The sequence below is a fragment of the Trichoderma atroviride genome, chromosome 1 (assembly GCF_020647795.1).
Source record: "Trichoderma atroviride chromosome 1, complete sequence".
NCBI lineage: Eukaryota > Fungi > Ascomycota > Sordariomycetes > Hypocreales > Hypocreaceae > Trichoderma > Trichoderma atroviride.
In genome coordinates this window covers 683,684-706,471 of record NC_089400.1, presented here as the reverse complement: position 1 = coordinate 706,471, position 22,788 = coordinate 683,684, and the positions used below count along the sequence as shown (strand labels likewise).

The 22,788-nt window shown below is 50.5% G+C and overlaps 9 protein-coding genes across 9 annotated transcripts; 5 read left to right on the top strand and 4 right to left on the bottom strand.

Annotated features, from left to right (window-relative positions):
• The first annotated feature begins 137 nt into the window (after positions 1-137).
• TrAtP1_000277 (uncharacterized protein) lies at positions 138-1,960 on the top strand. Its single transcript, XM_066110513.1, has 4 exons — positions 138-697; positions 754-959; positions 1,032-1,244; positions 1,303-1,960. Exons 3-4 carry the CDS (start codon positions 1,122-1,124, stop codon positions 1,765-1,767), a joined length of 588 nt encoding a protein of 195 aa, XP_065966585.1. The 5' UTR covers positions 138-697; positions 754-959; positions 1,032-1,121; the 3' UTR covers positions 1,768-1,960.
• On the bottom strand, positions 1,961-3,597 carry TrAtP1_000276 (uncharacterized protein). The gene is made up of 4 exons (XM_014091810.2): positions 2,838-3,597; positions 2,589-2,778; positions 2,257-2,533; positions 1,961-2,200 (listed from the first exon to the last, which is right to left on the bottom strand). The coding sequence occupies exons 1-4, from the start codon at positions 3,481-3,483 to the stop codon at positions 2,105-2,107; spliced, it is 1,209 nt and encodes a 402-aa protein (XP_013947285.1). The 5' UTR covers positions 3,484-3,597; the 3' UTR covers positions 1,961-2,104.
• Positions 3,598-3,871: 274 nt separating this feature from the next.
• Positions 3,872-6,197, top strand: TrAtP1_000275 (uncharacterized protein; the record flags this gene model as incomplete). The annotated part of the gene is made up of 2 exons (XM_066110512.1): positions 3,872-4,312; positions 4,368-6,197. The coding sequence occupies 2 exons, from the start codon at positions 3,872-3,874 to the stop codon at positions 6,195-6,197; spliced, it is 2,271 nt and encodes a 756-aa protein (XP_065966584.1).
• A 135-nt stretch (positions 6,198-6,332) lies between these two features.
• On the bottom strand, positions 6,333-10,213 carry TrAtP1_000274 (putative NRPS-like protein biosynthetic cluster; the record flags this gene model as incomplete). Its single annotated transcript, XM_066110511.1, has 5 exons — positions 6,333-8,564; positions 8,627-9,268; positions 9,335-9,757; positions 9,844-9,896; positions 9,979-10,213. The coding sequence occupies 5 exons, from the start codon at positions 10,211-10,213 to the stop codon at positions 6,333-6,335; spliced, it is 3,585 nt and encodes a 1,194-aa protein (XP_065966583.1).
• Positions 10,214-12,385: 2,172 nt separating this feature from the next.
• Positions 12,386-13,661, top strand: TrAtP1_000273 (uncharacterized protein). Its single transcript, XM_014091812.2, has 2 exons — positions 12,386-13,175; positions 13,249-13,661. The coding sequence occupies exons 1-2, from the start codon at positions 12,390-12,392 to the stop codon at positions 13,525-13,527; spliced, it is 1,065 nt and encodes a 354-aa protein (XP_013947287.2). The 5' UTR covers positions 12,386-12,389; the 3' UTR covers positions 13,528-13,661.
• Positions 13,662-14,574: 913 nt separating this feature from the next.
• Positions 14,575-15,878, bottom strand: TrAtP1_000272 (putative secondary metabolism biosynthetic enzyme). The gene is made up of 2 exons (XM_014091813.2): positions 15,314-15,878; positions 14,575-15,231 (listed from the first exon to the last, which is right to left on the bottom strand). Exons 1-2 carry the CDS (start codon positions 15,598-15,600, stop codon positions 14,643-14,645), a joined length of 876 nt encoding a protein of 291 aa, XP_013947288.1. The 5' UTR covers positions 15,601-15,878; the 3' UTR covers positions 14,575-14,642.
• A 558-nt stretch (positions 15,879-16,436) lies between these two features.
• TrAtP1_000271 (uncharacterized protein) lies at positions 16,437-16,705 on the top strand (the record flags this gene model as incomplete). Its single annotated transcript, XM_066110510.1, has 2 exons — positions 16,437-16,543; positions 16,660-16,705. 2 exons carry the CDS (start codon positions 16,437-16,439, stop codon positions 16,703-16,705), a joined length of 153 nt encoding a protein of 50 aa, XP_065966582.1.
• A 1,913-nt stretch (positions 16,706-18,618) lies between these two features.
• On the top strand, positions 18,619-20,213 carry TrAtP1_000270 (putative secondary metabolism biosynthetic enzyme). Its single transcript, XM_014091814.2, has 3 exons — positions 18,619-19,092; positions 19,166-19,527; positions 19,590-20,213. Exons 1-3 carry the CDS (start codon positions 18,786-18,788, stop codon positions 20,118-20,120), a joined length of 1,200 nt encoding a protein of 399 aa, XP_013947289.1. The 5' UTR covers positions 18,619-18,785; the 3' UTR covers positions 20,121-20,213.
• On the bottom strand, positions 20,214-22,387 carry TrAtP1_000269 (uncharacterized protein). The gene is made up of 4 exons (XM_014091815.2): positions 21,718-22,387; positions 21,543-21,656; positions 20,915-21,474; positions 20,214-20,850 (listed from the first exon to the last, which is right to left on the bottom strand). Exons 1-4 carry the CDS (start codon positions 22,145-22,147, stop codon positions 20,314-20,316), a joined length of 1,641 nt encoding a protein of 546 aa, XP_013947290.2. The 5' UTR covers positions 22,148-22,387; the 3' UTR covers positions 20,214-20,313.
• Between the last annotated feature and the right edge of the window lie 401 nt (positions 22,388-22,788).

Here is a 22,788-nt window from a genome sequence, read left to right as displayed (position 1 = left end):
AGGGCAAGTACACGTACAAGTATGCAATAATGCCACTCGGTTGACCAAATAGTAAACGAAATAGCAGTATGTAGCAAGCACTATCAAAAGAATTAAAGAAAAGAATCGAAAGTCTCGAATCAGCCTTGGCGCCCTCCGCGTCGAGTCGGCTGATTTGGCCCGGGTGGCTGGTGTCAACGCCAGCCGCACACGGACAGACGATCTGGCCCCCCTGGCCGGAGGCTGAGCGATGGCTGGAATCTTTGGCCGCCGCCGCTGTTTCGGGCTGCCAAAGTGCGCCCCCCCGCTTTGCTGGCGCTCGTCTGTTTGAGTCGCCCTGCCGAGGCTGGGGAGTTCGACGCTGCAGATTCTCGGGCAGATGAGCCGAGATGTTGTCCAAGTCGTCTATTAATATGCCTGGCGTCTATAGGCGTGGAAATGCTTCGATACGTGTACGGGGACATGCACCTGTGTACAGGTACAGGCAGTATCAATAATCCTCCTGCAGTGCAAGCAATCCCCCCCAGCGCTTCCACGTCCAGACTTCACCTGCTCAAAGCTAAAAGTCGAGCCTATGTACCATAAGCTCCAGACTGAGCCGGAAATGCCGTAGCCCGGTGGTCCCTGTTACAGCTTCTACTTGTCTCTGCTGCCTGCATCGACAAGTACGGCGATGCTGCGTGTTTGCGTCAACTGGGAAATGAACTCAAATTGACCGGTATTAATTACATCCCATCGCCATGCCGCGCCAGACGTTGATGTCACCGTCACTAGATTCCATTCGACACAAAGAGAAGAAAAAAGGGTTCACCCCAAAAGGGGGAGTGATGGACCGCAGTGACTGCGCCACTCCAGCGGACGTGCATGTACCTTACAGCTGACTCCGGGAGCACGGCCCAGCCACTGCTGATTTGTCGAAGCCGCTAGACAGTGCCAGTGCATGTCCGCTCTTTCCCCCACCCATCGATAATATTTCGCGTGTAAGAAACCGAATAAATAAGCCTGCCCGGAGCCTCTTGAGCTGATTATTCTTTGTTCCTTCACGCATCAAGCTTCCGTCTATTTTCCATCAGCTTCTCATCTCTGCGTGACTTTTGTCCCGTTTTTTGCAGCGACATCTCCTAGACAACCCCGCCATCAACATGTCCGCCAACGATTACTACAGCTCCGGCAGCGGCAGCGGCAGCGGTTACCCGCCCCAGCAGCAGTACGGCCAGCAGCAGCAGTACGGCGGCTACAACCAGCAGCAGGGCTACCCTCAACAGGTAAATTGAATGATGCCTTTCAGTCTACTGATCAGACTCGCAGCTAACCCACTGAAAGCAGCCTCAGTACGGCGGCCAGCAGCAGCAGTACAACCAGGGCTACCCCCCTCAGCAGCAGTACGGCCAGCACCAGCAGCAGTACGACAACCGTAGCGCCTCTCCCTATGACCAGCAGCCCCAATATGCCCAGCACCAGCAGCAATACGGCCAGCAGCAGCAGTACGGCGGCCAGCCCGGCTACGACCAGCAGCAGTACGGCGGCGGCCCTCCTGGCGCTGAGGGCCCCGACGGCGAGCGTGGTCTCGGTGCCACCTTGATTGGAGGCGGTGCTGCTGGTTTCGCCGCTCACAAGGCTGGTGGTGGCAAGCTGGCCGCGGTGGGAGCTGCTGCTGTCGGTGCCATCGGTGCGAACCTGATTGAGCACGCTTTCAAGAAGCACAAGGAGGAAAAGGAGATGCAGAACCTGGCCTATGGCGGTAACAACGATGGCCACCACCACCACCACCACCACCAGAAATATTAAGGAAAGGTGATGCGAGAGAGGGGTATTTACACGTTATGACTTCGATATACATATTATGAAACGTTTGGGCATGGGAACTTGACTTGGTTCTCTTTTTTCTGCTAGAGAAGCATTATGATATATGAGGGGCGTTGGATCTTTTACTTATACTACCTACGCTATAAAATACATATAATAAATAACATTATAAAAGAGAGCATCGCATATAAACCTAGTAGATGTATTAAGCTTAAAGTATCACTACGCTTAATATTATTCCAGTTGGATTCCAAACTTGGGTCTGGGAGACCCCTTGACTAATACGAGACCCCTTCTCTACATTCATCTAGACATATATTTATGCGTGTGTGAAGAGCCCGCCGACTTGTTGAGCAAACTCCTCGATATCTTGCAAGAATAACTTTGGCTGCTCCAGCCTCGCGAAATGTCCTCCCTATTTACTTCAGTTAGCGAATTTCCACCTAAGCAAAGGGGAGGTCAACAACTCACAATGTCATGTGCTTTAAAGAAGACTAGATTGGGGTAGAGGTGGCGAACCCAAGCCTCGGGAAGCAAAACAAGATCACGCGGAAACATTGAATACCCAAGCGGCTTTTCCTTCGATATTGGCAACGCATCTCCTTTGAGTATTGTTTGGATGACCTGCGCATGGTACAGGCTGCGAGGGAACGTATCTGTGAACCAGTAGAGGCTGACCATGGCCAGAATAGTATCAAGAGGCAGTGGCTCTCGCTGGTCAGGCCACTCAAGGAGCTTCTCCCCAATCCTAGCCTTCTATTAGTAACGTGCATGCAGAATCCGGTCGATAAGACTTGACTTACCAAGCTAGCAACGCGAGAGGGTTAGAGGAAATGGCCAGTCCAGCGGTGGAAGGGCGAGTGCCGTGCTCAAGCGCAAAGGCCAGGCCGGTTTGGGCCCAGGTCTCGCTTCGTTTCAACTCCTGTGCCTCTTGGACGGATAACGCGTCGGAAGGAGGCGGTGTTTCTCCCGTGTTGAGGGTTAGCATATTGACTAGATTCTGTTAGATATTTATCTTCCAAATTGGTTTACATGATCAAAGTAAAACCTACGGTGGAAAGCTTTGCACTCGTTGTATTTGACTGACATGATCCTGGCCAGCACACTGCCCAGATCGCCGCCCTGGGCAACATATCCGTCGCTGAACCCAAGGCCCATCATCAGCTGGTGCATAATTCGTGCAGCTCGGTCCAGCGTCATTTCAACATTCTCGCTTGGGCTACCTGAGAGTCCATAATTGGGCAGTGACGGCACAATAATGTGATATGGAAGAGTCTCAGGCGTGTATTTCTGCGAAAGGAGCTCCATCGTGGGCAGGATCTCGAGGAATGAACTTGGGAAGCCGTGCAGAAAGATGAATGGTATAGCGTCCTTTTTTGAAGAGAACAAGGCCAGAAAATGAATATCGATTTTCCCAGCTTCCGGGTCGTCGATGGCGATCCTGAAGTTGGGGAACTTGTTGATGCGGTTCTCGTGCTGGCGCCAGTCGAATGCTGTAAGCCAGGTTTCTTTGGCTTGGGTCAGCCACTCGCGGGATACTCCGAAGCGGCCATCATTGTGCTGATTCCACCATGTCGCTGGTGCAATCTTGGATAGTTTTAGAAGCTCGTGGAATTCAGATAATTTCTTATCGGGTACATGCAGAGTGAAAGGCTCGGGCTTGCCTGGCATGTAAGTGGGCAGAGTGTTGAAATCCATTGCGAGATGGGGTGGAAGATATTGGTACTAAACTTCGGGTGTGGGCTGTAATACTTAAAAGAGCTCTTTTCCTTGGGGCCTTATGAGAGAACAAATCGACCTTTTATAATGCTCTTGCCATAGAAGGATCTCCGATGCCACGGACAAAGGCTGGCGTTGGTGTAATCCAACTCGCACAAGGAATGGAATAAGTGGGGCCGCCCAACGTCAATGGCTTCAGCTCGTCCACCGAGATTCCGGTCGAAACGCAACTTCTCCTATACACGTACTTTTCGTACGACACATACATCAGACACTCTACACTGTATTGTTTTTTGTTCCTATACCGACGTGATCCATTTAGTCTTCAGACTATCATTTAGCCACAGCTATTAGACAGACTTTTCGCATGGATGCAGCGTCAACTAGGCGCCATGAGCCCTCTCATACGCCACCAGAACAGGAGCATGAAACTGATGGCCCTCAGACCAAGAGAAGAAAAGTCCGCAAAGGCACGAGGAGCTGCTGGGAATGCCGGCGACGCAAGATGAAGTGCATCTTTGGCTCGCCCGCAGACACCATCTGCGTCAGCTGCAAGCGACGCGGAGCCAAATGCGTGGACCAGCAGTTTCCGGAGCAGATTTCAACGCCTTTGGACCGCAGTCTTCAGATGGGAGATCGAGTTGGGAGAGTAGAGGCGTTAGTCGAGCAGTTACTCAAGAAGATGTCCAGTGGCTCGGAATCTTGCTGCGGATGCACAGCGACGCAAAAGGATGAAAAGTCTAACAAGGTCAACAGCCCTGTTCTTGGGGAACCAAGTAATAGTTCGTGTGAGCCCGAATCTTTAAATGTACGTCATCAGCGTCCAAAATGTATCTTGGGATATCCGTTGACTTACTTCTTAGCATGACGACACTCCTCAATACGAAATCCTAGACTGCGAGGGTAGTATCAGGCCTCCACAACTGATAGATGGCAAGAGTCGTTTCATCCGATTGGGAAAATACAAAGACTTGTCCCGCGCTCTCTACGAAGCCTTACCTACGCCAAAAGACATTGAAATCATCTCCAGAGCACGCGGCGACTTGTCTGCGCGCTTCTACCAGATGCTCACCGCTTCCTACAATGACCTCGACAAAAGCGACCCTCAGTCATTAGACAGCCTGTTTGAGCCGTCAGGACCAAATGCCCATCCCGTTTCAATAGGTCTTTACATGCTCAGGATTGCCACCTTTTTACAACACCTTCATCCTAATCTTCATAAAAACCTACAAGGATTGTCAGAGCCGCCACGTCAGATCATGAGCCGCCTTTTCAACACTGCCGTCGACCTCGTGAATTCAAACGAAAGCCTCATCAGCAACATTGAAGGCATAGAGTGCGTGATGATGGAGAGTCTGTGGCATGCAAATGGCGGAGATTTGCGCAAAGGCCTGACCGCCATCCGGAAAGCCATGACAATCGCGCAGCTCATGGGCTTCCATCGCTCCAGGAGTTCAGCGCAGTGCAAGCTGCTGGACTCTGAAAGACAAGTCCAGCCAAAGTTCATATGGTTCCGCATCGTGTTTGCAGAACGACACATTTGTCTCATGCTAGGACTCCCTCAAAGCTCCATCGATCAGAGTATGGCTTCCAAGGAGGTTCTTGAGAGCGACACGCCCATGGGACGTCTTGAACGCAAACACTGCGTCATCGCATCTCGTATTCTACAACGCAACCAGTCCGAGCCAAGCCCTGATGATTTTGCTTTGACGCATGAATTGGATAAAGAGCTGCAAAAGGCTGCCGAAGAGTTGCCCAAAAAGTGGTGGCTTCACTCAAATCTAGCTACGGTCTTGGACGACCCGGAAAGACTCTTTTGGGATATGCGGCGGCTGTTTCATCAACTGTTTCACTACACTCTTCTCAACCAACTCCATCTTCCTTACATGCTTCGCTCATCTCTAAACGGATGCGAAAGCCAATACTCCAGGCTAACATGCGTCACCGCCTCCCGTGAAGTGCTTTCACGATTCATAACGTTCCGCAGCGCCGACCGCATAGCCTTTTGGTGCCGAACAATGGACTGGTTCTCCTTGATGGCAGCCATGACGCTGCTAATAGCACATCTTGACGGGCACCGCCGAGGTTCCGAGTCTGCAAGATCAGAGAACTGGCTGACGCACCAACGACCCGGAGACCGTGCGATGATAGAGCAGGTGCATGAAAGCATGGAGGAAGTCAGTCAACGAAACGGAGATGCTCTGGGAGCGCGCAGTGTAGATTTGCTACGGAGGCTGCTACTCATTGAAGACGAGGCTACTGGTGGTCATGCGGAAAATGTGAATAGGGTGAGCGTGCAGGTTGCGGCGGCTAATGACCCAGTTGATGAAGAGAGAAGCGGCGCCGTGCGTGTGTACATACCGTATTTTGGCACAATCAAGATTGCTCGAGGAGGCATAATATCCAAGGAAATGCTTGCAGAGACAGCCAATCCAAGCTGGATACAAGTTCCCGAAGCCGGTATCGCAGATGATACGGCTGGAACTGCAAAAACTTGGGGTAGCACAATGGCTGATGCAGGAGGATATAGCAGCAATGACACGTTGACAGACACAATGCCTGAGAGCTTCTTGCAACAGGAAGATTCTCTATTTACCGCTGGGCTTGATGATTGGGCTTATCAGAGTGTTGATGTGGCCTTTTTTGATAGCTTGATGAGAGAGATTGGAGATGATTCTGCCGAATTGGGCTAACGTATCTACTGACATTCATTCAGTGGTTATATCACGAAGCATTCTGCAAACAAACAAGGCTCGAAGCAATTACATTTCTATTCTATGTCCCGATCCAATTCGCTAATTCCCTTGATTTAAATACATTCTGCATCCTTACCCCATGTACTGGGCATACTTCATAAACTCCTCATCCTCCCTCAATCTCTCCAGCTCCTCAGGGAACGTACCAAACAAAAACTCAATGCCACCATCCTTTCGATACGGAAGAATGATGCACATTCGGAATCCCGAGTTGAAGCCCTCGTGGACAATCCGCACAGCATCCGCCTTTCCGCCATCCTCAAAGAACTCGCCGCCGAAAGCCACGTCGTTGGCCGGGAACAGCATCATGTTGGTGATCATGGCGTCGAGGCCGTCGAGGCGCATGAATGCGTACCGCAGCTCGCTGTAGTCTTGCACCGTCTGCAGCAGGCCAAAGGCGTCGTTGGCGACTTGCGGCGTCACTTGCGAGGCTGCTTCGCGGATGAGCAGCGAGATGCGGCCGATGCTCGTCTTGGGCGAGCAGAGCTCCTCCACCGGCAGGGAAGACCGCGTGACCAGGAGCATGTTGCCCATGTACGATGATGGCAGCTGGGCATTGAAATAAGGCCGGCCATCTACGGTCAGCTCCAAGACGGATCTATCTTCGGGCCCAATGGTTTGGCCATTGACCTCCTTCGCCACGCGGTGTCGTGCCCTGATCATGGCCCGCCAGTAAAGCGCGTGTAGGATGTCACTATCGGTGAGGTTGATGCCCTTCATCTCTGGATCGGCAGTAACCTCTTGCCTGAGCTGTTTTAGATTCTCGGGCGAAATGGAGAAGATGCTGCTGGTCAAATCACGCGGCTGCTTTCCAGGGCCGGGAGAGTACGCAGGCACAGGCTTGAAACTCTGGATATACAAATTGTCCACTCCCTCGGCCATCTCTCCAACTGGGGCGAACCCGAGATGGTCCCATACGACGGGGTTGATCTCTCGAGCAGGCTGGCCACGGTGATCCTGTTCCCACAGGGCCCGTGGAAGACTGTAGTTCATGCTGTCGGCATCTAGCCAGCTACAGTTTGCCGACTTGTCTCCCTCGACATATCTGCAACATTCTGCCCAGGCCAAGAGAAGAGTCACCAAGCCTACTCCGTCAATTGCTGGATGCAGCGTGCCCATGGCGAAAAGACAGCCGCCCTCGACGAAATTGGCCTGGGCAACCACAATGTCCGCGGGGAACGTGGGAAACCATGGAGCATCCAAGATTTCGTGACCCTTGTATGCGGAGGGGAGGAAGCCGTCCTTTTTTAGATTTTGGAAAGAGGGAAGCACTTTTGACAAGTCTTTGTACTTGAGCTGTCTTGGAGATGAGGTATGGCCGTTGGTATAACCGTTGGTATGACCATTTGTGTGACCATTTGTATGGCCATTGGTATGGCCATTAGTATGACCATTTGTGTAGCCGTTCGTGTGGCCATTAGAGTGGCCATTGGTGAGCGGGTGTTCCGGAAGCTCCAATCTAAGCTGCCCCTTAATGTAGCCAGGTTCTTTCTCTGAAGCCTTTACCATCTTGGCATCAAGCGCCGGCATAAGAGTAATCAAACGAGCGAAACCCTGCTGCAGTCTTGAAAAGGCTTGGTCAAAGCTCGCTCCGGGACGAAGGGGAATGTACATGCCAATCTTTGTGTACAGACTGGGCATTCCATGATCAAGGGCGTTCATCTTGAGCGTCTGCGGCGATTTGTACCTGCTCAAAAGCTCCTTCATCTTGCTCAACTTCTCAGCAGACTTGGAGTTTGCGCCATTGGCCAGTGTCTGGCTGGCGAGGTCTTTCAGACAGGCAGAGAACTGAGCAATGGTGGGATAAGCGTACAGATGCCGAGGAGCAAGTCGATCTTTCAAGCCCATGGCAGCCTGGACGGAGCGCACAGCCCGGTAAGCAAGAAGAGAGTCCAGCCCCAGGTGGAAGAAATCTGCGTCGTCTGGGATGTCCTTGAAAGCCGATGACAGCGTGACAAAGATTTCTCGCACCGCTGCTGTGATGGACTCAATCGAAGTGGTGTCGACCTCCATGCTGGAAGCTTCGGCATCCACCTCCTCTGACCGCGATTCGTAAAAGCGGTCAATGTACTGGGCGTACAGTTCCAGCGTTGCCCGTCGCTTGATTGTCCCCTTGTCGGTGCGGATAAAGGGCTTGTCTGCCTCTGCAAACATGATGTACTCTCTGTGAAGCTGATCCTTGTGCAGAGACAGGGCATTTGCCTTTTTCACAGTCTCCCAGATGCTGTCATACAGCTCGTCGCCTGCTGCCGAGCGGTCTTTCAACTCAATGAGCAAAGCAGCCTGGCTCTTACCTGTTCCGACCTGGGAGATGGTTAGTATTGGTTTGAATCATATCAAAACAGTGGTTCAGGGGGCAAACTTACGACGAGTGCGCCTTCGATTGCGGTGTGCGTGGTGACAAAGGCTTCCGTGTCGAGCGGTGAGATTTTGTACCCATTGCTCAATACGACAATATCATCACTCCTTCCCTTGTAGGCCCAATGGTCGGGCTTTGTAGGATGCTTGACGTACAAGTCCTTCAGATTGATTTCGTCCACGTCAGGGAAAGTGTGGAATATGCCCTGGAACAGATCCCAGTGCTCGTTGCGGCGCACCCAGTGCTCGTAAACGCCGGGCTCAATCTCCTTGAACTCGAAGCCAGAGTATGGGTGGAAGGAGAAGTGATACCAGTCTTCCCGGTCCGTGACAAGGTTGCCGATGAAGAGGCCTTCTGTTGTGCCCGTCAGGTTGAGCACGCGAATCACCTTGTTGACCTTGGCGGCGCTGGTCGGGCTGACAGGTCCTCCGGATGCGCAGATGAATTTCGAAGAGGCAAACTTGGCCAGGACGTCTGAAGTCTCACCAAGCTCATCTGTAAGAGACGGGACAAGACTCCAGATGTCGATTTTAGCATGGTCTGCTAGAGATTCTAGAAGATTCATGTTGGGGATAACTCCAGGAGGTCCCATAACGACCTGCAAATCAAAAAGCGATGGCATCAAGATATCCATAATAATACCTGCTCCCTATATGTAAAGATTTTTGATTAGTGAATTGCTCACGGATACAAAGTTTCTCTGTTTTAAACTTACATGGCTCATGGGAAACGACGAGTAGATTCGATCTCCCTTCTTCCAGTCATTCGTCCAAGGAGCCATTCCCTGATCGCCCTCAACAGGCGGCAACAACCGCACAGCGTCCATTGTGCCGATGAGAGCATGGGTCCAGGCGATGGGCTTAGGCAAGCCCGTTGAGCCAGACGTGTGAAGGACACAGAATGGGTCGTACGCGGCCTCCTCGAAAGTCTTGGTATAGGCATAGTGTTCTGTGCCTGCTGCATCCAGGAGCTCAGTGATTCCGGGGAGATGCAGGATTCTCATGGCACGCTGGCTGAGAAACTCTTTTACGAGGGGGCCAAACGGCTGCTCTGTGGGCTGGACCCATATGTTGCAGTCTGTGGCTTTGAGAACAGCCAGAGCGCCTTCTGTGCTGTTCTTTGCAGAGAGGAAGAGAGACTGTTGAAAAATTGAAACTCGTGTTAGCAGTGATGTGCTTTCAACTTTTGTGCTTTCAACTTTTGGGACCAGAGAGTGAAACTTGCCTTGTAGCCAGCCTTGGCGCTGGCATACATCAACAGGACATGTCGAATATCATCTAAACGCACAGTTAGTTTGAATTCAGTAGAGTTTATAATTTCACCGTATCTAGCAAAATTTTTGAGACAAGAAAAACTTACGAGGTCCGATATAGCCCAGGGCCTCGAGTGTTGTGCTTTTGCCAACTTTGGACTGCATCCACCAAGCTGTCTTGTCCACGGCTTCAGCAAACTGCTTCGCAGTGATGTGCTGCAGACCCTGAGAGATGTCTGCAGACTTTGCTATAGAGTATACAATGCGATCCGGATCAGTAGCAGCTACATTGTCCAAAATCTGCGGAATGAGCCGCTTCCCGTAGTTTTCTGCGGAAGCCATGTTGACAGTCTTTGACAAACAAAACTGCAAAGTGCAATGGGGCTCAATCTCAAAAAAAAAGACAAAGGGAAAAAAAAGTTACAGTCGTCGTCAAAATATCAAGTCAACATATGCATCTATTAAGTATGGACTTTTGTCACCAGAAACAGCGGGACCAGCATCATGAAGTTGATCCTGGAGCTGTGGGGGGGTGTGTGCTGTGAATTGAGCTCTGAACTTGTCAGCTCTAGTCCCATGGCTGTGCTTAGTGAACGAGCTAGGCAGAATGGTTTGAGATCCAGCACCCCCATGCACAACACGATATGGGATGTGGGATACTCAGCCAGCCTTGTAGGATCTTGTGAAGCCTAGAAGCATCCTGGGAGTCACCGTCTTACATCAGAGAGGCGGATGAAGCGGGCGAATAGATAGTCAAACACTAGTCCTAGTGGCAACGAATACTAATCTCAATTGTTCCGTAGCTGTTTGGCTAATTTTTTGTTCCGTAGTTCTTAGAAGATGAGTGTCGTTGAATATTACTGCAGTAGTACAGAATTATACTGCAACCCTAGGTGTGTATTTATTGACGCGATATTACCACGTGTGGTTGTCCTAGCTTGGAGGGAAGGGGTGTAAGCTATCTTCCACCTGTAATAAAGCAGCCCCTTGATGTTTATAAATGTGTTCAAAATATTACTTATTACTATTAGAATATTAAATTTAGTAATTATTTCTTTTTTATAGTGTTTAAATGGCAAGTATGTAACTCTTCTACGGCAGTATTTACTTTTTTTATTTCTACATTATTCCATCAAGTAAAGAAAACATTGCATATGTTCTATTATATAACTAAAAATAAATAAATTATAATGAAACTCAGTGGCTTGCATAGTATACATACCGCATTCCTGGAGTTGCCTTTCCCATTCTCTTCGCAATACCCATGATCCTACTGTCCACTAGCTGCTCCCTGCAGGATGACTTGGGGAAACACAAAGCCAGCTGGATTACATGTGACTATGAAAAACTTGCAATTCACTTAACCCCCTTCCGCCCCTTTTATTTCATAATACAATATTATCGGATCCTTACATTTACCGATAATCTGCTCCGAGTTGCCCCTGTTGGTTCCACTTTTCTCTTACTTCGCGCCTTGGCTTGTTTGCACGCTTGTTCTTGCCCTTGTGAACCGTATTGCGTTAGTAAGGCTTTGTAAAGGACGCAAAGTCTTTGTAAGAAGCTTTTTTTTTATACGTGCTCTCTATTGAATTTTGGAGCAACTGCAGGGAACGGCGTTGTGGTCGCCATGTACAGCACTTGAAGTTGCGAAATAGTATTACAGTAGTAGTGGCACAAGGAAGTCTCGAAATGGTTGTTTCATCAAGGGAAGCGGCACGAGCACACATGCACACATGTGATTCTGTCCTTCTTGATTGGATTTTTTTTTTTCTTCTTGTTTTGTCAATTAGTGCATAGGACTCTTTGCAAGCAACTCCGCTAGGCTATAACCTGTTACAGCGATGAGAAAATGGCTCCCTTCCACGGAAGCTGAGCTGACGGAAAAAGGTGAGGCTAGGCAAAGGGCTTAGCGTCTTCTAGCGCAGTTACTTGGATGGGGTAGCGGTCCGTAGGATCGGGCCTAGCGCCATTCACAACTAGTGCGCGCGCAAAGACGGGAGGTAAAAGAATGGATGGATATTATAGACACGCCACTTACACCAGGGTGGTTTTAACAGAGGCGATGAGTTTTTCAGAAAAGAATATATCAAAATCCACAAGGCGAAATAGTTGTAAATGGGTATAAAAATAAGTCTGCTCTAATCCAATTGAAGCAATAAATATCAAACGTTGACTGAGCACACGGAATATACCATACACGATACTAGTGTTTTTCTGGTATTGTGAGAAACTAGTTTGGGATGGAGCTTCAAGACATGCAACTTCTCTGTCTAAGCCTTCATCAAGACCCTGGCAGTTGCCTGTATGGCGATGGCGACAGGTACTTCGTATACATTGATCAGGAGCAGTGAACATCTGTCTATAAAGTTCCTTCCAAATCTCTCGAAATTCCAACACCAACTCCTCCTCACAACAACAACTCGTCTCTAATCCAGAGCCTTCTCAAGCACTTTCATTTCTTTCTCCTTCCTAGATACCCTTTTGATAACAACTTTTTTTTTTTTTTTTTTTTTTCACAATGGAGACTCTTACCTCAGTTCCCGCCTTCACCTCCCTGGAGAGCACTGAGCTCGCCCTGGCTACTCAGGAAGCCACCGAGATCTCCAGACAGATCTTGGCCATCATCTTCGAGTATGCTCTTAACAAATTCGACGACAGCATGGACAGGCTCGGAGCTGGTATCCCCAAGTTCCTTTCTGTCATTGATGCCTTCGTCATGGCCAAGAAGCAGGTCCTGATGTGCCTGCCTGCCTTCCCCTTCAAGTCTGCCAACAAGCAGTACAAGGTCCTGGGCGTCTTGCCCGACAAGGCAGAGGAGATTGCTGTCGAGCGCCTCAACACCATGTGTGTGCGCATTGGCAAGATCTATGCTCCTGGTGCCAAGCTGACCATCATCTCCGATGGTCTTGTATACAATGATCTCTTGAGCATTCCTGATCGCCACACCTGGGCTTACGGCGAGGCTCTGCGCGCCATGGTCCTCCAGAAGGGCTTCACTCAGATCGACTTCTCCCGTATCAAGGATCTCGTCGACTTCCCTCTCCCAGAACAGCTGGACGAGATCAAATACGTTGCCAACGCCACCAACTTCCGCCGTGTCCTTTTGAACAAATATGGCAAGGAGGACCACGACATTGACAGCGAGATTGCAGAGAAGCCCGACACTCTCATGACATACCGCGGCTACTGCAGATTCCTCGAGTCTGATTTGCAGTACATTTTCCCTCTTCAAGCTGGACGTACCAGCAACGGATACAAGAGGAGCGTCAAGTTCCTTGCCAAGGAGATGTTGCTGCGCGGATACGTATGTTTCTTCCAATGCTCCTTCTGAAGACTACAAGCTTTTTGATGAATACTGACTGAGAACTCTTTCACAGGCCTTTGCTGGAGCCGTCAAGAACGCCTTCCCCGACCACCTGCGTCTCTCCATCCACCAGTCCACTGGTGAGCACAAGCTGTCCATGGCCCTCCTCAACTCCAAGACCGGCTTCACAACCCCTTGGCACTGCACAGTCGCGCTGATGGCCGACGGCGAGTGGGAGAGCGCGCCTATGGGTTACTACAAGAACGATCCCACCATGGAGGTTGTCGAGGAGGATGGTCGTCCCAGTTATTTCAGGCAGAAGACCGAGGTGAAGGAGGAGGCTAGCAACTAAATTTTTGATCTTTATTTTTTTTTCTTTTTACGAAAAAGCGATGTCGTTTAGACTAGATGCGCTTGCGACAAGGCATAGGCACACGGAGTACATAGATTGCTGTAATTCAATTTACTGAATTTTTTTGACATTTCAATTACACGTTCCATCTTTGCGAAACACTCTTGTGAGATTTGCATATGCAGGTTAAGTTGAAAATATTGTCACAAATGTAACATCACATGACCTCCAAGTACATGAACTTGTTTAAATGAACTTGTCAGCTCAAAGTTGCGCTCAGACGCAGATCTTAGATACACTACTCCTTCAGGAAGGATCTAGTAGCTTATCACCGAGTCTTATCTAATGTTACATTTTTTTAATGATGGTGACGCCAGCGAGACCCATTCCTCCGCTTACTGATGACAAAGGTTCATGTATGCTGTTAAGCGGAGATGAAGAAAACCGGGAATCCGAGCATCTCACACACACAAAGACCTAAATGAGTGCATACAAAGATTGCAAAGGGTCTATATTAATAGTGTTCTTGCTACTGCTTTGTATGTGAGTATTAATTTTGCGGTCCCTGTTTTTTTTTTTATATCCGCTTGGCTGTATTCATTCGCAGTCGTGAGCTTCCTGATATTATAGCCTGGTTCATGGGCATCTTGCATGGTCTGATGACAACATATTGAGAATGGCTGCATTGTCATTTTTTTCTTTCCCAAGATGGAAGAATGGTTAATCTCATTTGGCCTTATGATAGAATGGCGTGATGCAGAGCACTGAAATGTTTATGAAACAAAATATGGAGATGGCCTGCAGCGTTTCACTGCAGCGTTTCATTGAGGAGGGTGGCTCTACTGTATCAAGTCGAGTGCATACGTTGCTTTGATCTAATCAGAGGTTCGGGACCGAGGAATTGGGAAGAACTATCTGTATACGAAGAGATGCGTGCTCTCAGTGCAACTGTAACATGGCGGATGTTCATCAGTATGTCTTTTTTTGATGAAACATAGACATTCACGGCGGGGACACAGTTCCGTACATGGTAGACCAAGATGCTACGACTGCGATTTACAATGAAAAAGGTAACACTAGTAACTGAATTGTTTCCATGTAGACGTATACATACTCTAGTTGGCAAAATCTGTGCTGCGTGCCAGTGTCTCTACCGCACGAATCTCAGCTAGGCTAGCCTCCTTACCCTTGAGAGCGTCAAAAGCATCGCTTCCCAAAGGAACCCTCAAGAGCTTGCCATAGCCCTGGGTGGCAAGATCCTTGGCCAAGCCAGTGCCGTCGACAATTTCAACGATTCTCTTACCGGCAAGGGCTGGGTCGCCAGGCTGCTTGCCAGCAATGCCGTCCAGGAACGAGACGGTGTTATCGACGGAGCCGCCGACATAGGCCTCGTCCAGGCCGCTCTTTGGCTTGACGGCCGCATGCAGGAACCGGGTCCTGAAGATGCCGAGATCAATCAAGACCACGCGCACCTTTGCGGGCCCGACCTCGAGGGCCAAGGTCTCGCTCAGGCCCTCGACAGCTGCCTTGGAGGCGCCGTAAGCAGAGCAGGCGGGAAAGTGCCCGTAGGTGACGAGGCTGCCAATATTGACAATGGTGGCCCCGCCGCTTTCCGCAAGGGAGCGGAAGTGTGGCAATGCTCCCTTGATGGTGCGCATGGTGCCAAAGGCGTTTGTGTCTACCTGGGCAATGAACTCGTCCTCACTAAAAGGAGCGTGGCATAGACGATCAGTAAGACGGGACATGACACTAGGATGGATGGAAGAATACGAGGCAAACAACGTACTCGGTGTTTTCAAGACTGCCGAGAATACCGTAGCCGGCACAGTTGATCAGGACATCAACCCCAGCGTCCTTGACAATCCTGGCTACCGACTCCTTGGTATCGGCGCGGGTCACGTCCAACTCGACCCATTTGCCCCCTAACTGCTGCACCTCTGGATGCTGCTTTGCCGCCTCGCTGGGGTTGCGAGCGCCGGCAGCGACCACGTGGCCCTGCTTGAGGGCCTCGAGAGCAATCTCTAGCCCAAGGCCGGATGAAGCGCCGGTAATGAGAAAAGAGTGGTGCGACATGATGCAAACGAAAAAAAGCGGGAGGATAAATGGGCTAGGAATCTGGGTTTCACGCGCAACTAACTATTTCGTGTACGGGGTTGCTGTAGAGAAAAAAAAAAAAGGAACTTGCAACGGCATCAAAAGAGGTTAAGTATCTGCTTGTTGCTAGTGACGCTCCCCCAGGCTTCGGCCGTAAGCAGACCCAAATCGAGACACATGCAGACAGAGTCTAGACAATAGACGTGTGCAGCAACTTGGAAATCTGATAGGCAGCATCGGCGGCAGAGGAATCGCCCCCAAGCGGCTGATGTGCCACGAGAAGGGTTTTCAGCTGCGAATGAGGTGAATGGTTCTTTGTCAACTCCCTGTCAAGGGTGAATTTGCATGTGCTGATGCTGCCTATTGCATATGTGCATAGGCACACGCCCTTGAGGCAGATTGCTAGCTTGCTGACCGGGCAAGGGGCCTGCATGGAGTAGCCGGATATGCAATTCTATAAAAGGGAATATAATATCATTATATACTACTCTGCTATAAACCCTTATTTTTATTCTTGTAAAAAAAAGAAATATTATTCAGCCTATTAAAATTAAAGTTGTAGTTAAAATGCCCTTTATTTAGTAACAACTGCTCTTAGTAGTACCTATATAAAGAAGCCCGTCTATTCTGTCACTGCTTCATCTGACTTTCATCTGACAAGACGAACCAAGCAAGGGGCCCTGCCACGAGGCTACAGTAAGTGCCCCATCAGAGATCCAGACCTCCCTGCACAGGCGGCCAAAGCCGCTCACCGCCTCTAGCCGGCGCCTCCTAGCGGTCGCATCGGCCAATCGGCGCCTGTGCCAGGAACAAGCATGAGCGCCGTCGCTTTCGCTTGTGCAATGGAGCAGCCCTCAAACTCAACTCTATCCCAGCCAGCCCACTTGGCTCCGAGTCCAAACCGGCGGGATTCACGTTTTCCGTGCGTCAGATCGGCGAACCATATTTTTTTTTTTTCCTATTTCTTTTTTTTTTCTTTTTTTCTTTTTTTTCTTTTTTTCTTTTCTTTTTTGTTTTTGCTTACATTAAACCCGCTAGAATGGGTCTTTATTGCAGCAAACGAGGCGTCACCCTGGCCAGCTGAGGGTGGCGTTAAGGCAAACCGTGACCGATAAAAGGTATCAACAGGGGAGGTTGCTGCTGCGTGAAAAGTTGGATTCGGAAGGACGAGGCAGAGTTTGCAGTATGGAAAGGAATGAGGGTGGAAATGGATTGATCGGCAGAAACACGTAATATAGTAGCATTATGGCAAGATAGACTTGCGTTCCTACGCTAACATTTCCTTATGCAACTGTTAGTAACTGTATTGACGTTTCGAGACTGAAGGAAGCAATTGCTACAATGACAAGTAAATATATAAATAGAAACACATGTAAACAACTGAAAACTCACATCATTTGCGCCACAAAAATGCAAATCTGACGCAAACTTCTTCAGCAAACCAAAGAGCAAACTACTTGTACAATCACAGCCCTGCTCTTCAGACGTTACATGCAGCGCCAGCCCAACTGGACGGCGATCGCCAGCCACTGAAACCGGGTCCACAGCGTCGCACTGGCAAATAGCCGAAGGTTACCTCAACGCCAGCCCTGGTGTGGGGGTGGAGTAGTCAAACTTGATTCGGAGCTACGGCTGTCATCCCCTGTTTGAAGAATACGCCGACCCCTGCAACAGCCACTTCCGCCTTATACCAAGTAATAGGCTGCAATTGCGAATAATCATTAGACTCTATTCGACTATAGTTCTGGCACTACTTCACCTCCTGCATAATCTTAGATCCATTGCATCCCTACATGTCAGAAGTCAGAATCCTGCCTCAATATTCGTATTATTAACCTGCTCATTTTTTTGTTGCTAGTGATTAATATTCCCTAACCCCTCTCGTATATAGTAACATACCTGTCAGCCTGAATCTCCTCAATCCTATTACAGTCTCGTTAGTAACACAGGACCCAAGTTGCAAACAGGAAAATGCCAATTCGCCCGTGACATCCACTTTTTATGTAATCTAGGACGCATTCATGTCAGCCCCTTCTGATCCTATTGAAGCAATAGGCATACATGCTGCTGTTATTAATAGAACGTGGTATTACTTGCAATATAGTAGCCCAACCACCACGCCCTTACAAGTAGTATTGATCATTTCCAAACACGCCCACTTACCGAGGACTCCGCACCCGGCAACTCGATCCTTTTTTTCCCACATGACGGCAACTCGATCCTTTCATCCCACATGATGGCAACTACTGGCTGCGAGGGGGCTCACGCTTCTGTTTGTTTTTCTCGGGTCCCATTGTCCCAGCCAGCCACTTTTCCCTCTCTGGAAGTTGCCCAGACCCAACTAAAGCCATCGTCTGCACTAGCTAGCCTTTCTTCTTCGGGGACTTGACTAGATCCTGTGCGGCTGACGCAAGACGCCGCAGCCGTGTGTTCAAGTTGTTGGCTGGTTGGTGCGGCTCGGCTCCAACCCGCGTGGCATTAGATTGGCAAACTACCACGCCTCTTCGGCTGTGTAATTACTCCGGCAAATACAATACAAAATTTCCCGATTGACATCGCTATAAGCAGAAGACTCACCCTATAGCTTGGCAATATACTAGCACTTTGAACTATTTCGCCCTCCTGCATAACGTCAGACCCAGATAAACATGTCAGCCCCGGCCCCGTGCAAGGCCTCATCCTAAACTCCCCCCCCCTACCACTACTATCAAACCACTCTATAATCTGATTATGTAGTGATTATAGATCAAGAATAAGACCGACTCTCACAAGGGGGGGGGGGGGGGGTTATAGGCGAGTCTTACGTCTGACGCTGGTAGAAAGAAAATGTGGGCGTGATATCTGATTGGAGTCATTGCTTCTTTGTCTTGATGATAGGCACTAGTGGCGCAGGCACAGCCGGCTCAGCCTGGAACTGTGAAGAACTTTTGCGTAATTATCTAGGACCGATTCGACATTTCATGCGTGCAGGGTCTTAGTTTAGAATACTCACTAGAAGTCGGTTTTTTCAAAAAGTGTCCCTGCATCAACGCAGGTTTTCTCTGCCATTACTCTCCTAGAACTACTAGTCCTTCTTAATTGTATCATACAATTCACTGTTTCTTATCAAAGAAAACTGGTGAAACAAACCATCAAAGCCTTTCACACACTCAACACATCTCACAATGGAAGACTTCAGAGACCCCCTCGGCGGCGAATACGCAACCGTCGTCCTCACCGGCAGCACAGGCTCCATTGGCTCATACCTCCTCGACGCCCTCCTGGACCAGTGGCACGTTCGCAAGATCTACTGCCTCAACCGCGCCCAGGACGGTGAGGCGGCGCAGAACAAGGCCAGCGGCTCGCGCGGCCTGGACACGGACTGGATCGAGCCCAGAATCGAGTTTCTGCGCGCCGACCTGTCGCAGCCGGACCTGGGGCTGAACCCGATCAAGTACGATGAGATGCTTGAGAGGGCGACACATGTCATTCGTGAGTTTCAATATGCTGTCATGAAAACAAGTGTTTGCAGTTGACAACTAATAAACTTGTGTGTGTTTAACAGACTCTCAATGGCCAGTCAACTTCAACTGGGACTTTTCAACCTTTGAACCTCACATCCAAGGCGTCCGGCGTCTTCTAGACTTTTCCTACACCAGCACCAAGAAAGCACAACTGCTTTTCCTTTCCACCACCGGAAGTGTCAGCCACCTCTCGTCCTCCAAGCCCGTTCCCGAGCGCCCCTGTGACGTCCTCTCGCCAGATCTCAACGGCTACAACGCCTCAAAGCTCATCAGCGAGCTTATTATCGAGGACGAGGTCCGGTCAACTGGCGAGGGCAACGCCGCCATCTGCCGCGTGGGACAGGTTGCAGGGCCGGTAGAGAAGGAGGGCGGCGAGTGGAATAGACAGGAATGGGTTCCAACGGTACGGTTTTTACATCTACATGCTCTTGAAAAGAAAAACTAACATTTTTTGTGTGTCTGTAGATGATTGCCTCTTCAAAGCGCATTGGTTTCCTCCCGTCTGACCTTGGAGCCCTGGATAACCTCTCCTGGATCCCAGTCGACATCCTCGCCGATGTCATCCTGGAACTCGCAGGCATCATCCAGAAGCCAGAGGAACTGCCACGCGGCAAGTCAGTCAACGGCGCAAACAACAAGCCAGAGTACAAGAGCCATGCCACCGTCTACCACGCCACCAACCCTCACTCCATCCGCTGGGCGGAACTCGTCCCCACAGTCGCAGAAGCGCTGCACATTCCCTCGGACAAGATCGTGCCGTGGGCAGAATGGGTCAGCGCGCTGCGCTCTTCGGCCGAGGGCAATGAGGATCCAGAGGCAAACACCGGCCTCAAGCTGCTCGATTATTTCGAGTCGCTTGGCGGCGTAGAGGACGGCCAGGGTGTGATGCCAACTCTGGCAACGGAGCTGACGAAGCGCAAGAGCGAGACTTTGGCGGCGCTGGATCCGGTAGGACCGCAGTGGATGAAGTTGTGGTTGAAGCAGTGGGCGTTGTAAGAATTTATGGAAAATGGTGTTGATGGTATTGACTTGTGATTTTAGTATTAGATAGAGTGCTTCTCGTAATCAGAATAGACATATACATTTACGTCTTACATCACATATTGTAGCGTTTATCGAGTAGTTACATGTAAAATGCCGATTCAAAATTGGCTGCCACATTGCAATTTGCCTCTATAAGAGACAAAGTCTAAATGTCCTCCTCGGTTCTCAATGCATCGTAAAGTGCCTCTTCATCAGACTTGGCACTCTGTGGGAGGTACCTAAACATGAAAATGGCCACGGCGCTGGCGATAGCACAACCCGTGGTCGCCAAATAGGGCAATCCCATCCAAAATCCGCCGAGGGCGATTCCCTTGCTTAGCAGCCAGCCTAACGAGGGTGTACCGACCAGGCCAACCATTGTCTCTACAGATGCAATTGCCGTGTTGACCGTTGCCAGGGCGTGTGCCTCTACCTGCGAGGCGAGTATAGCCCGGACTTGCGGCAGCAGACCGTTACCGAAGCCAAGAGCAATTAGAGAGATGGCCAGCATCCAGGGCGTTGCCGAGACTACTGTGAGTGCGTTGCCTACTACGATGCAGATGATGGACCCACGGGCAAAGTAAAGGTCCCTTGTCAAAATGTCAAGATGCAGGCGTCTGTTGATAATCCAGGTAATGGCAGGCAAGATGACTAGCAGCACAATGACCGAAGTGATCTTGGGGATGGTCATAAAGTACGTTGCCTGCGAGCGACGATTAGAGTCTTACACTCTGCTTGTGAAGTTATCTAGGTTAAGGGGGGCTCACCTTGGACCAGTCCCATTCGAATCTCGCAGTCACATATTGGAGCATGTTCATCTCAAATCCGGTGTGAATGGGGGTGTAGAAGGCCATGCCAAGAATAAGAGGGTAGAGATTCTTGGAGTTTTGAAGCAATTGCCAGACGCGCAAAGCATCCTTGCTTGCCGTCTCCCACGCCGTCCGAATGACGCTCTTCTTTGGCCCGAGCGGAGGGAAATGCGACGCATGGCCGTGTGCCTGCTGCCCATTGGAGCTCTGAGCGAGATGCAAGGTTTCAGGGATGAGGAGGGTTAGGGCAGTGCTCAAAGCGAGAGAACCTAGGCCCGTCCACATGGACAGCCAGGGGTTGATGCTCAGCATCCAGCCAGCGATGGGACGGAAGATTGTGCTCAAGATGAGCATCATGGCATGCATCTGATAGAAGAGGGTGGTTCTCTTCTCCGGCACAATGGCGTCTGTGAGAATGGTCCAGACCATGGCGATGATGACGGAGCCGCCCCCTCCAATCAAGTTTGGAACGGCGCTCAGGACAAGGTACCAGATGGAAAATACCGTAGGGTTGAGCACTGCAGAGTCATTATCAACCACTGCAACCTCAAAAGCAAACAAGCACTTGTATTCTTTGCAAACTTACAGACAATGACGGTCCAGCACGACCCGAGCAGGTTGCCCAGCAGGCCCAGAAACAGGACCAGGCGGCGGCCATAGTTGTCGGCAACGATGCCGTAGGGGATCTGCACGAGGAGAGCTATACGCAAGTCAGTCGACGCAACCGCAACGTTTGAATATCAAATGGACCCAAGACTCACGGACAAACATGGTCGCCCACATCATCCACGACCGGGACATGGCCAAGGTCCCCTGGACGGCGGCATCTTTGCAGCGAGCGTCTTCCGTCTTGAAATCGCCAATCTTGTGGTCCGGGAAGTGGTTGTGGCAGGCCACGTCCTCCATGATCATCTGCAGCGCCGGATCCGTGACATACATGCTCAGCTCGACCATGAAGATGAAGAGCGAGCACATGATGACGACGTATCGCGGCGACGTCGACGCCGCCTTGGGCACCGCCGGCGACGCCAATGGATCGCCCTCGTATAGGGGCAGGTCCTCGTCATCGCCAGCCTCGCCATCACTGTCCGAGAGGTGGCCGCCTCGATCCAGCGACCGCTTGCGAATGCTGCTGCTCTCGAGCTCAATGTCGGGCTGGCCTTTGGAGGCGCGCTCCGTGGCGGCCCGCATTCTCGCTATGTTGCTTTAGCCTCTGGCGAGCTTTAGCTTCTGGGGAGGCGATGGTGGGTGGCTAACCAGCAGCCAGTGGCAGACAGCACAGCCCACAGTAAACGTGACTAGATCGGTATAGCAAGCTCCAGCGACTTGCTGATTGACATTGACGGCACTTCAGATGGAGGAGCAGTAGAAAGAAGCACGAGGAGAAGAAAGAAAAGTGCCGGCGTGCAAGCCCCGAGCTGAGGGCAGTAGGGACGGCCGGCCAAATACTTTCTCCCTCCCAACATGTGAGCAAATTCTGTGTCAGCAAGCCGCATGGCTCGCACGTGGAGGCGGTGCTGACTGCAGAGCATCCATTGAGTCAATAGGCATCAATAGCGACTGGGTGAAACAGCACAGCCCTGCAAAGGGTCCGGCCTGGCCTGTGGACGCGCGGGCTGGGCGCTGTGGGCGGGGCGGATTCCAGTCCAGTGGACGGGTTCAGCTTCAGCGCGTGCCTTGAAACTCCGGCGCAGCTCGGAGGTGACAGGTCACCATCGCAGCACGCATTTTGATGGCAATCTATGGTCCCCACCCCCGCCGCTCGCAGCCCAGATAGCGGGGGTTGTACGCAGGATGGAGACTTACAGGCCTTGTTCCTCGTTTATAGCGAT

Coding starts and splice junctions, on each gene's coding strand:
- TrAtP1_000277 (XM_066110513.1), top strand. CDS start 1,122: ATGTCCGCCAACGATTACTACAGCTCCGGCAGCGGCAGCGGCAGCGGT. Junction 1,245..1,302: donor AGCAGGGCTACCCTCAACAG/GTAAATTGAATG, acceptor ACCCACTGAAAG/CAGCCTCAGTACGGCGGCCA.
- TrAtP1_000276 (XM_014091810.2), bottom strand. CDS start 3,483: ATGGATTTCAACACTCTGCCCACTTACATGCCAGGCAAGCCCGAGCCT. Junction 2,534..2,588: donor CCTCTCGCGTTGCTAGCTTG/GTAAGTCAAGTC, acceptor ATAGAAGGCTAG/GATTGGGGAGAAGCTCCTTG. Junction 2,201..2,256: donor TCTTTAAAGCACATGACATT/GTGAGTTGTTGA, acceptor TGAAGTAAATAG/GGAGGACATTTCGCGAGGCT.
- TrAtP1_000273 (XM_014091812.2), top strand. CDS start 12,390: ATGGAGACTCTTACCTCAGTTCCCGCCTTCACCTCCCTGGAGAGCACT. Junction 13,176..13,248: donor AGATGTTGCTGCGCGGATAC/GTATGTTTCTTC, acceptor ACTCTTTCACAG/GCCTTTGCTGGAGCCGTCAA.
- TrAtP1_000272 (XM_014091813.2), bottom strand. CDS start 15,600: ATGTCGCACCACTCTTTTCTCATTACCGGCGCTTCATCCGGCCTTGGG. Junction 15,232..15,313: donor GGCAGTCTTGAAAACACCGA/GTACGTTGTTTG, acceptor CGCTCCTTTTAG/TGAGGACGAGTTCATTGCCC.
- TrAtP1_000270 (XM_014091814.2), top strand. CDS start 18,786: ATGGAAGACTTCAGAGACCCCCTCGGCGGCGAATACGCAACCGTCGTC. Junction 19,093..19,165: donor GAGGGCGACACATGTCATTC/GTGAGTTTCAAT, acceptor TGTGTTTAACAG/ACTCTCAATGGCCAGTCAAC. Junction 19,528..19,589: donor GACAGGAATGGGTTCCAACG/GTACGGTTTTTA, acceptor GTGTGTCTGTAG/ATGATTGCCTCTTCAAAGCG.
- TrAtP1_000269 (XM_014091815.2), bottom strand. CDS start 22,147: ATGCGGGCCGCCACGGAGCGCGCCTCCAAAGGCCAGCCCGACATTGAG. Junction 21,475..21,542: donor GTGCTGGACCGTCATTGTCT/GTAAGTTTGCAA, acceptor ATGACTCTGCAG/TGCTCAACCCTACGGTATTT. Junction 20,851..20,914: donor TCGAATGGGACTGGTCCAAG/GTGAGCCCCCCT, acceptor CGTCGCTCGCAG/GCAACGTACTTTATGACCAT.